The sequence below is a fragment of the Poromitra crassiceps genome (assembly GCF_964638095.1).
Source record: "Poromitra crassiceps genome assembly, chromosome: 26".
Lineage (NCBI taxonomy): Eukaryota > Metazoa > Chordata > Actinopteri > Beryciformes > Melamphaidae > Poromitra > Poromitra crassiceps.
Genome location: NC_139640.1, coordinates 9598871 through 9611516, shown reverse-complemented (window position 1 = coordinate 9611516; position 12646 = coordinate 9598871). Strand labels below are relative to the sequence as shown.

Here is a 12646-nt window from a genome sequence, read left to right as displayed (position 1 = left end):
ATGTGAATGAATGGACGTCACAGACTGTGCTGTAGATGCACTTTCCTTCTCACTAGTTTAATGTGTTGCTTTGTTTTTATGAATCAAACTAAATAAAATACACACTTACATTTACTCACACCTAGTATTGACCTTGGCACTCCATGTTCCACCCTGGAGGAATAAAGAGGGAAGAAGTCAGACCAGCAGATTATCTTTGATGATGGAAACATGAACATTTAATAAGCTTCAGTATGAAGGATTTCCACTCACATCCTCCATTAAAACACTAGAAAGACCAGTGGTCATTTTGACCTTTTTGAAATGTATATGTGCAATAACTTTGTTGAATAAAAAAATACATTGCTGCTGCTACCTGACTTTTCCTAAAATAGTCTGTATTGTTATTTAAAATAGTTTTCATATGAATGACACAAAGAGTTGGATTCACAGACCCCGGATGAGGAAACCGAGGCTGCCTGAAGCAGCCCGGAGGAAAATTGACGGATTCACATTCATTTATGGAGGGTGGGAATTTGATCATTTTAGGCGCGTGGTCATCTGGCCTTCGGCATCATCATCAATAGTTTTTAGGGGCACAAGGTCACATGTCAGGGCACAAAGGTCATTGCTCCATTGACATCATGAAGAGTGATTTTTTTCTGAAATGTTTGTTAAAATGATGGTGGCCTTAGGGATCTCAGGGCATCACAGCCAGAGGGAGGGGCAACACAGGCCATGGCCTGATGGCCTCCGTGTAGTTCCCACCCTGACCACCTGGATACTGGACTTAACTCAAAACAGAACAACACTAGTCTGTCACAAGTGAAAGGTGAGGACTTTTGGACACTGGACAGCCCAAGTGTGAAGTTCCTGGACCTGAACTATCCTCAAACATGACAGGACATTTATACAGGACACTTTCAGGTCAGTAGGCCAATTCCTAAATACAAGGACTGTGTCCAGTTGTCAGTTTAAGACACACACACACACACACACACACACACACACACACACACACACACACACTCACACACACACTCCCCCCCCACACACACCACATGAATGCACGCGCGCACACACATCCCCCACCCCCCCCCCACATGCACGCACATGACCCCCCCCACACACATGCATGCACATGCGCGCGCACACACACACACCACCCACCCCGCCACACACACACACACACACACCACTCACCCCCCCCCCCACACACACACACATGCACGCACGCACACACACCACCCACCCCCCCACACACGCACGCACGCACACACACCACCACCCCCCCCACACACACACGCACGCACACACACCACCCACCCCCCACACACGCACGTATCGCACACACACACACACCACTCACCCCCCCACACACAAACACATGCACACACACACCACCCACCCCGCCACACACACATGCACGCACGCACACACACCACCTACCCCCCCACACACGCACGCACGCACGCACACACACACACCACCCACCCCCCACGCACACACACACACACACACCACTCACCCCCCCCCCCCCACACACACACACATGCACGCACACACACCACCCACCCCCCACACACGCACACACACACCACCCCCCACACACGCACGCATGCACACACACGCACACACAAACACCACCCACCCCCCCACCCCTCCACACACACACACCACCCACCCTCACGAGGAATCCGCGCTGATTCAACTCGGTTACGTGTGTGTGTGTGCGTGTGTGTGTGTGTGTGTGTGTGTGTGTGTGTGTGTGTGTGTGGCATGCCGGGCAGTTCACAAGCAAGCAATATTGCCAAAGCATGTAAGAATAACAATAGAAAGTGAAAAGTTCGCAAAAACCTGGACCCAAATAGCACTCCACCAATGCCACATACATTTACTAAAAGGGGGAAAATAAGAATATAGTGAAATACCATAACTATTTCTGTAGATATCATCCTGTACTGTACTGAGAAATGTGATATTGTTACATCAAAGTGACAAGTTCTTTACTTTAGCTTTCAACAACAGAGGCAGTAAGGAGAGGAGATCATGAAATATTCTCTCAGAGGATAGAAACTAATCTTAGTTCAAATTGGCTAAGTGGTGTCTGAGGCTCAGTCATGATTGTGATGTTGGTATCTCAACTGCTTTGGAAACACAACAGGACACTCCTACAGAGGTCAGTTATCTTCACTGACATTGATGTGCAACATAATTTAAATGTTGGTCTGTTGAACAGTTGTATCAGTAATACTGACCTGAGAGTTTCCAGTCTGCAGTGTGGACTCTCCATGGCAGCATAGAGCAGTTTCACTCCAGAGTCCTCTAAGTCATTCTTACTCAGGTCGAGCTCTCTCAGACTGGAGGACTGGGAGCTGAGAACTGAGGCCAGAGCTTCACAGCTTCTCTCTGACAGCTTACAGTCACTCAGCCTTAATGGATATGAAAAGATAAGGACATTTTATTATTTTATCATTTCAGTCACACAACTCACGTAACAGATGATTGAGAATGAAAATATAGATAGAGTTCAGTATGGTGTCTAGGCTCTGATCCTGTCACTCCCTGCAGTGTACACCTAGCTAGCCAAAGACAGCAGGCAGTGATGATGGTGAACTTCACGTCAAAGCCACCTTAGACACAGAGCCAGACACCAGCTAGTCATGTCCACCATGTGGCCTCACTGATAGCCCAAATACAAGCTAGCATCTTAGGATCAAGCTAGGTCATTGTAACATTATGTGGAACCTCCATGTGTGGACTGGGCATCAGCCTCTGTGTGGTCATTCTCCTAGTAGGCACCATTGTCCATCGAGGCGAATATAGTATCTAGTGTAGAGCCTGACCCATACTGGATTTTTGGCTAACCCATACCGATATTGGGGAGTAAAAAAATGCCGATAACGATATATCGGCCAATATTCCCCAGAACCATACAGAACAGTAGAACTGCCTATGTTATGTGTGGTGTGCCAGCTTACCTAGGTAGTGGCCTAGGTAGTGGCCTAGCTATCTATAGTTGTGTTTCCATTACCCTCAGAAATGCGCAAAATCTAAATATCGCAATAGAAATTGGGTAATGGAAACACGTAAATTTCGAAAAACCTCCCAAATATCGCAAAAAGTTTTTGCACTCTCATGAGGTGGTTTTTCAGACGTGTCGATATAGCAGTTTATCGCAAAAGTGTAATGGAAACACATTTTCCGCATTTGCACGTCATGTGACCCATCTTCTCCTTTGGAAAAGGAGCGGAAAATGAAAGGAAAATGAGGGAGAAAGGGTTCGATAAGCCGTGGCAAAACCTCAGCAGCAAGTGGAAAACTTTGAAGCAAGCTACCTAGCAGAAAGACGAGTGTTGTGCAAAAGCGGAGCCGGGGAAAATAGATCATGTTTAATGGCAGAAATCGGTCCATGGTGACAGGCTGCCTGTGTGCGCGCATTTGGCACAGCGGCGAGATGAGGGGATGAAAAGCACACCGGTGCGGTGCTGCTGACTGAAGTGAATACAGTGACTGTGAGTAATACATTACACACGTTTCAGGTGCAATGTTATAATTATAATACAAGACATTCTGATTATTGCACCAAATCAGCCTTTTCCCCCCTCCATCTCTAAATCGGACCAGTTGTATTAGGCTACCTTTTTTCCTCTGCCTGTCACGCTCACTGCATTCACCGCAGCCAGCAACATGTTGCCACTCATTTTCTTTTGAATTGATAATCAGGCTCGTTTATATGCGTTGTAACTTCATGTTGTGATTTGCATTGACCATTGGTTGGATTTGAGCATGCAGGGGACGGGATATGGGGCAGATCCCCGTGCATAATCACTGTGGCAGCTGCTGGTAACGGGGAATTGCGTTCAGGTGTGTGCGCCGTCACTCAAACTCAATTTCAATGGAAACGCCTACAAGTCGCAATTGTCTATTGTCGAAGTTGTAGAAATATCGCAATTATTTTATGAAAAACTGTAATGTAAACACAGCTTATGACAGCCTACCACTTAAATGCGACACTGCATTTGCATTTGAAGCGTGTGAGTTCAGCAGCTGCAGAGCGCCCTCTGATGAACATACTGTATATATGCATACAGTATCTTGAATAATGTTATATTCATATTCTACTCTGATACTATGTATCCTGAATGCCTGCTATCAGTGAGGTGCCACAGCAGGTGAAAGCCCAGCTTCTCAATAAGAGACTGTCACAATAGCTGTATTATGAGAAATCCAGCAGACCACCTCAACCTCTGATGGAAGGACAGGTTGTCAGGTTGCAGATCCCACAAGGTTACAACCAGACAGGGATGGTGAAGGAGGTTCACATAGAGCCCAGATGGTACCTCATCCACTAGAAAGCTCTACAGGAGGAATGGCCGACATATTGTGCCTGTAGCCGAGCCCTCCCCAGCACAGCTCCACCCAAGTGACACTGACCACCTGGATACTGGACTTAACTCAAAACAGAACAACACTGTCACAAGTGAAAGTGAGGACTTTTGGACACTGGACAGCCCAAGTGTGAAGTTCCTGGACCTGACTTATCCTCAACCATGACAGGACATTTATACAGGACACTTTCAGGTCATGCCAGTAGGCCAATTCCTAAATACAAGGACTGTGTCCAGTTGTCAGTTTAAGACACACACACACACACACACACACACACACACACACACACACACACACACACACACACACACACACACACACACACACACACACACACACACACACACACACACACACACACACACACACACACATCTGAATCATTCACATTCACGCTCCCTTTTTCAGAGGTATTTCCAGGGAGGGGACGTCTTATATTCGGACCAATACGGTAAGTATTTTTTTTTTTTTAAATCAACTTCAGCTGTTTATTTTATGTCTTGCTCTCTTCCTGTGTGTGTGTGTGTGTGTGTGTGTGTGTGTGTGTGTGTGTGTGTGCCACCAATGCCACATACATTTAATTAAAGGGGGGGAAATAAGAATATAGTGAAATACCATATACTGTGATATTTCTGTAGATATCATCCTGTACTGTACTGAGAAATGTGATATTGTCACATCAAAGTGACAAGTTCTTTACTTTAGGTTTCAACAACAGAGGCAGTAAGGAGAGGAGATCATGAAATATTCTCTCAGAGGATAGAAACTAATCTTAGTTCAAATTGGCTAAGTGGTGTCTGAGGCTCAGTCATGATTGTGATGTTGGTATCTCAACTGCTTTGGAAACACAACAGGACACTCCTACAGAGGTCAGTTATCTTCACTGACATTGATGTGCAACAGAATTTAAATGTTGGTCTGTTGAACAGTTGTATCAGTAATACTGACCTGAGAGTTTCCAGTCTGCAGTGTGGACTCTCCATGGCAGCATAGAGCAGTTTCACTCCAGAGTCCTGTAAGTCATTATTACTCAGGTCGAGCTCTCTCAGACTGGAGGACTGGGAGCTGAGAACTGAGGCCAGAGCTTCACAGCTTCTCTCTGACAGGTAATTCTTACTCAGGTCCAGCAGTCTCAGACTGGAGGACTGGGAGCTGAGAACTGAGGCCAGAGCTTCACAGCTTCTCTCTGACATCTTACAGTCACTCAGCCTTAATGGATAAGAAAAGATAAGGACATTTTATTATTTTATCATTTCAGCCAAACAACTCACGTAACAGATGATTGAGAATGAAAATATAGATACAGAGTTCAGTATGGTGTCCAGGCTCTGATCCTGTCACTCCCTGCAGTGTACACCTAGCTAGCCAAAGACAGCAAGGAGTGATGATGGGGAACGTCACCCCAAAGCCACCTTAGACAGAAGATGATACTCAATCCTAAGCCTAAATCCCCCGGGAAGCTTTTCCAGACAGTCTAAGAGCCCTGATGGCCTGATGGAGCCCTTGAGTCTAGACAAGGAAAGTCAGACAGATCCAAACATCTCAGCTTGCTCACAACTCATTGGGAACTACTGTATGAGGTCCACAGTGTAATTCAGGACAAAACTACTTTAAATGTGCTCAGTAAAATTGTAACATGAATTAACTGATAACCAGTGGAGGGATGACAAATTGTGGATATCATGACGTTACCTGACTACTGGTTCAAATCATAGTTGCTGTTGCTCTATTCTGAACCAGCTGGAGATGTGAAAGCATGAGGCTTGAGGTCAATTGCTGTGTATGACTTAATTTTTTAAGCATCTGAGATGTGAAACTTGCTGAACCTTTACAGAGTCAGAGATACTGACCTGTTTTGAGAGCACAGACCTTAGTTTGGAGAAATGTGTCAAATCAACAGACATAAACTGATCTTACTTGATAGTTTCTAGTCGACAGTGTGGACTCTCAAGTCCAGCAGACAGCAGCTTCACTGCTGAATCTGACATCTTGTTCTCACTCAGGTCCAGCTCTATCAGATGGGAGGGGTTGGACTTCAGAGCTGAGGCCAGGACTTCACAGTGAGTCTCTGAGAGTCCACAGCCAGAAAGTCTGTGATCACATATTTAATGTAAGATTAGTTATTATAAGCAGAGCTGAGATTAAGCATACCAATCAAAACATACACAGAATACTAATACTACTACCACCAGCAGGGTAACCCTTTATTTTACAGGTACCCTAGTTACATATGAACTATTTGTAATTACACATGAACACCAAATGTAATTACACAGTAATTACCAATAGTTATAAATGAAGTTCATATGTAGTTACATTGTAACAGACCTGTAAAATGGAGTGAGTCTGTTCAACTGTAGTTCATATGTAGTTACATTGTAACAGACCTGTAAAATGGAGTGGGTCTGTTCAACTGTAGTTCATATGTAGTTACATTGTAACAGACCTGTAAAGTGGAGTGAGACCGTTCAACTGTAGTTCATATGTAGTTACATGGTACCGGACCTGTAAAGTGGAGTGAGACTGTTCAACTGTAGTTACATGGTACCGGACCTGTAAAGTGGAGTGAGTCTGTTCAACTGTAGTTCATATGTAGTTACATGGTACCAGACCTGGACCTGTAAATAAGCTCCCGGCTGGGACAGAGATTGCTAAAACCCAGTGGTGGATTCGAACCACTGAACTTCAGATTGCAAAGCAGGCGGCTTTAACCCCTCAGCCACGAGGGCTTTCCAAATTTCATGGTGGAGTTTAAGAGGATAACTGTATGTCAGTCAGATGTAGTTGCTGTCACTTCATAGCTTTGTTATTATACACAGAGACTTGGGGGAAAATATTGATACTTTATTTAGTTGTAGGTATGATTTTGTCCAGAATTCCCATACAAAAATTCTAATAAAAGTATTGTAGATATAGAGGTAACAGTGAAACTATAATCAAAATAGCCATTCTTCTACATTCTAATTGTTAGCTTATTGTAAATGAGTCATTTCCCCGTCAATTTCCCAATTTCTCAATTTGTTGGGGACCCAGTCGAAGCCCCTCAAAGACCCCTTTGGTCACCAGACCCCCGGATCATCTCTCCCCAAAGTTTATACCCAGCCCAGCCCCCCCACCCCTCCCCCCCCCCCACCCCCCAAAGTCTATAAATCCCCTAATCCGCATAAGGGGGGAACTCCCCCCTATTTGCTAAATAAATTGTATGAACTGTGCTCTAGAAACATTTAGTTATATTTAAAGATTTTAAATAAAAAAATTCATTCTAATAATTTTCTGAATTGTGGTGTAAATAGTCCCACGAGCCATTTACAGCTCATGGGGGGGAGGGGGGGGGGGGGGGGGCTGGCACAGTCACACTGCAGAAATGCATTCACATTAATCAATATTGCCTGTCTTTCAAGCTACAACTAACAAAGTATCAACATTTCCCCCCAAGTCTATGCTTATAATAAAGCTAGGAAGTGACAAACTACATGTGACTGACATACAGTTATCCTCCCAAACTCCACTAAGAAAGTTGGAAAGCCCTCGTGGCTGAGTGGTTAAAGCCGCTTGCTTTGCAATCTGAAGTTCAGTGGTTCGAATCCACCACTGGGTTTTAGCAATCTCTGTCCCAGGCCAGAGCTTCTTTACAGGTCCGGTACCATGTAACTACATATGACCTACAGTTAAATAGACTCACTCCACTTTACAGGTCCGGTACCATGTAACTACATATGAACTACAGTTGAATAGACTCACTCCACTTTACAGGTCTGTTACCTGTTACCATGTAACTACATATGAACTACAGTTGAACAGACTCACTCCATTTTACAGGTCCGTTACAATGTAACTACATATGAACTACAGTTGAACGGTCTCACTCCATTTTACAGGTCTGTTACAATGTAACTACATATGAACTACAGTTGAACAGACTCACTCCATTTTACAGGTCTGTTACAATGTAACTACATATGAACATCATTTATAACTATTGGTAATTACTGTGTAATTACATTTGGTGTTCATGTGTAATTACAAATAGTTCATATGTAACTAGAGTACCTGTAAAATAAAGGGTTACCATAATTTGCATTATAGAAGTTGAAGTTTCAAAAAGTGTTGATTGACAGAATACATTACATACATACAATTACAAGACAGTAGTTATGTAAATTGTTAAACAATAAATAATAATAACCTAAGCTTCACAGGCAGGTTACAACATAAGATTAACATGATACTCTTGTAGCTTTAAACAACAACAACAACCATTATCATGTAATACAAACTGTAATGTAGACACTGTCGACTAGAAAATACTGCTGTCTGTTGTGATAAAAATGTAAAGTTTAATTGTACTCTTTGGAATAAACAGGCGAATAATAATTAAATTACACATTCCTGTTACTCTTCTTAAAAGTAACGGACAACTTTAGTTATTATTCCAGTGAAAAGTAATTAATTACCCTACTCATTACATTGTTTTTGTGTTACAGCCTAACAGCCGATACACAGCAGCACAGCTAAAGTCACCTGAAGTCACCCATTCATTGTATATTAGATGTGTCTGTCATCAACTTCTGAAGCATGCTGGGATACCTGGCAACACAACGAGAGTGACGACAGCGACGAGAGGAGGGGCCAAATTCAAAATTTCAAACAGAAAGACAACAAGACAACCAATCAAGCTGCAGCACCAAGCAGGGCGACTGCAACTTCAAACAACTTTTGTCAGTGTGGTCTGCATGCACTGTAAAACGATTGTGCCAAGTTTACTTGCTTTCTTTTGGGCCAATATGATGACATAAGCCACATTATGAACAGAAGTATCTAAATAATGTCAGACTCAAAATATTTGTGAAGGTTTTGAGCTACAACATTAAATTCAGACTCTCCTGGATGTATTTCCTACGTTGTTGGCTTGTTCATGTGCGCTCTACTGTCATTCCAATATTTCCAACATGACTTGAAGACGACTTGAAGAATCTTTCATAGACATTTGCACCAATAAAGAGGTTAAAGAGGCCGATCTGTTGACTGGTCTGACTGGTAACTGTGATGAAGCACCACCTTTAGGTGTGCTATAATAAGCATACTGCCTATTGCTTAATTTAATTATCGCCCAACCCCCCCCCCCCGTGTGTGCGTGTGTGTGTGTGTGTGTGTGTGTGTGTGTGTGTGTGACAGCAATGGCTGCCTGGCAGGCAGAGCTATCTGAACGCAGTGAATAAATGCTACTATTGTACATTTAAACATGTTTCTGATGTTCGCAATGAGCCTTGTTATTAAAATCTTTAATTAACCTGTTTGATGTCGCTTGTCCTTTGATCTGTGTCTCATCTCGTCTTTTTTCTTTTTCTCTCTCTCGTTCTCCACATGTCACCTGACCTGCTCACCAGAACTTTACTCTGTGCTCAGCTCCATAAGAGTAATGTTATGTATGTGATTAAAGATAAGATACTAATAATGTTAATGTGAACATGATGCAGTGATATTGTCGCACCGAGCACAGACAAACTTTTAAAAGTGAGCCGTTGCTCGAAATTGGAGAATATTTTTTGTGTTTAAATATTTTAAGAACAATCTTTTGTAAATGTTTATTCGTGTAACTCAAAAGAGACTCAGCAGCCAACATATGTGTTTAGCTCATTGAGTGCCAGCCACTTTTGTAGAACGGACGCTCCCAGTGCCAGAGTTTCAGAGCGTTTTCAGTGATTTCTCGAGGCCCACAGAATATTGTGTGATATTACTATGTAAACACCGAACACGCCCAAAGAACGATGAGACTCTCTTCTATCATCAGCAAAAAAAAGTTTATTGATATTGTAGCGAATCAGCATTACACATACAGGGGTGAGCAATGGTAGTGTCTCAACTACAGATAGGAACTGATGTGTGGGAGTGTTATATTGGGGAACACTATGCTGTGGGGATACTTCCGGGGGAGACTGAGCATGCGCGGTCAGTCTCCAGACACTGCCTAGAGGGAATGCTGCTAGCTATGAGCGTGACAACCGCTGCGAGTTGTAATATAACTAACTGAGAATAAAGAACCTTGTACCAGCAAGAAGCCTCTGCCTCATGAGTTACCAGGAACGTTACACTGGCGTCAGAAGTTTAAACCGTGAATATTGCCTCCAGATTCGGCGAGATGGTTAACAAGTTCCTGAAGAAAGAGCGCAAAAGACTCAAACGAGAGGCGGGAAAAGCAAGAGCCGGGGCAGACTACCAGGCGTCCGAAGAGGAAGATGTCTGGGTAGACGCGGCCGCTACCACAGAGATCCAAGCGGGGAAAGCAGCAGAAAGCCTGGGGTTTGTGAGGATAAAATCCGAACTAGACAGCGCTATCACCGTAGCCACGGAATCTATCCCGCGGCTCAAGGGAGCTAGCAGGCAAGCTAGCGAGGCGGGAGAAGGAGCGGAGGAACCGGGGCCGGTGAGGGTGAAGATCGAGCGGGTTGACATTGCCGCTGTAGCCATGGAGGCTGTGCCACAGCCCAGCGGAGCTAGCCTACGGGACGAGGACAAAGACGGGACACGGGTCGAGGCGACAAAGGACAGCGGGCGGCGAGGAAGAATGGAAATCACCCCGCCAAAATTCAACGGTAAAGGCGAGTGGGAGCCATATTGCACAATGTTTAACGTAGCAGCGGACATGAATGGCTGGTCGAGGGAAGAGAGAGCCAGTCACTTGGTGATGTCACTCGAGGGCGAAGCTATAACATGTGTGGCGGCAATGGCAGATACAAAAGACTTAGACGTTGTGATGGCGGCCCTGAGGAGGCGGTTTGGACAGTGCAAAGAGGAAGGCATCATGGTCGCGGAACTGTGTAACAGGCGCAGGCGACCAGGGGAGTCGCTGCGGGCGCTGGCTACAGACATTGAGATCCTCAGCCGGCGTGTATACAGCCGGTTGCCGCCAGAAGCACTAGACGAGCTAGCCCGAAATTACTTGATCCAGGCTATCGCGCCGCGAGGACTAAGAGAGCAAGTAATGTTGCAACGGCCAAAGACACTAGAAGTGGCGCTGGAGCTGGCGTTTGAAAGAGAGACAGTAGAGGGCTGGGCCATGAACAGCGAAGAGGGGAGAGCTGCCCCCGTGGCGAGAATGGCAGCAGAAAGCCCGATACAAGAAGAGCCAGCGTGGAAGACGGCGTTGACAGAGCAAGGCAACATGGTGAAAGAACTGTCCGAGTCAGTACAACAGCTAACAGAACAACTGCTCCGCAGAGCGACCCTGCAGCCCAACCCCGCTCGGCAGCCCACCCAGCGGAACAACAGCTGGGCCAGAGGGAGCATGATCTGCTGGGGATGTGGACGCCCCGGGCATCGGGAAGCAGACTGCCGCCGGAGAGCGTGGAACCAGGGAAACGGCACAGGGCCCGTCCAGATGGGGCGAGACGGGTCTACGATGCCACAGTCCCCGTAGCCACGTCGTCGCAGGAAGGAGCCCACCGACAGCAACGGGGAGGTGGGGCTCCGCCGGGCCCCGAAGTAGACGACATCGCCGGAGCTGTCAACATGCAGAGCGGGCCGCGCGCGATGAACGGCTGCCATGTTCCAGTCTACCTACAGGGGAGATACTGCGCCGCCCTGGTGGACACGGGGTGTACGGCAACGCTGGTGAACGTCAACATGATGCCCGAGGGGACACGCCTGGAGCAGCCAACAGCACAGCTGCTAAGAACAGTATCCGGTGAGTTGATGCCAATGAGGGGGAGGGGACACGTAATGATAACAGTGGGGGGACAGACAGTGGACTTTCCGGTGTGGGTGGTAGAAATGGCGGGGCCCTGCATCCTGGGGGAAGACTACTTAACGCTGAACAAATGCACAGTAGACCTAGGAAAAAGCACATTGACATTTTCAGGGGGGCCAGTAGTCCAGATGGGCCACCCTCCCACCGTTCCAGGGGAGAGAGCTAATGTAAATAACATCACTGTATATCGCGTCACTGTAGAGCCCGAAACCCCAGCCCAGACCCCTGCCCTGCCCCAAAACCCTCCCCCAACCCAGACCCCTGTCCTACACCAAGACCACGCCCCTAGCGCACCTCCGAACACTCACCCTCAGCCACCGCCGCAGGCGGAGGGGGAGACAGAGAGGTTAGAGATGCTGAGGGGATTGCACCAACGCCAGAGTGAAGGTTTAGAACCCCAACAGAGCGATGAACTGTGGCAAGTACTCAAAGAATATGAGGACATTTTCGCAATGTCGGATGATGAGCTAGGCTGTACCCACCTGGTGGAACACGAAATAGACACTGAGGGGGCGCGACCCGTCAGGT

The 12646-nt window shown here is 46.0% G+C and overlaps 1 protein-coding gene across 1 annotated transcript in view; it reads right to left on the bottom strand.

The window, feature by feature from the left end:
* The window catches only part of LOC310798937 (NACHT, LRR and PYD domains-containing protein 3-like), a gene marked incomplete at both ends in the record, with an annotated part of 75810 nt that overhangs the window by 2309 nt on the left and 60855 nt on the right, over positions 1-12646 (bottom strand). The window contains 5 exons of the mRNA XM_083661492.1: positions 110-153; positions 2238-2411; positions 5320-5456; positions 5784-5880; positions 6289-6462. Coding sequence (XP_083517618.1) covers positions 110-153; positions 2238-2411; positions 5320-5456; positions 5784-5880; positions 6289-6462 — 626 coding nt within the window. The remainder of the gene's footprint in view (positions 1-109; positions 154-2237; positions 2412-5319; positions 5457-5783; positions 5881-6288; positions 6463-12646) is intronic.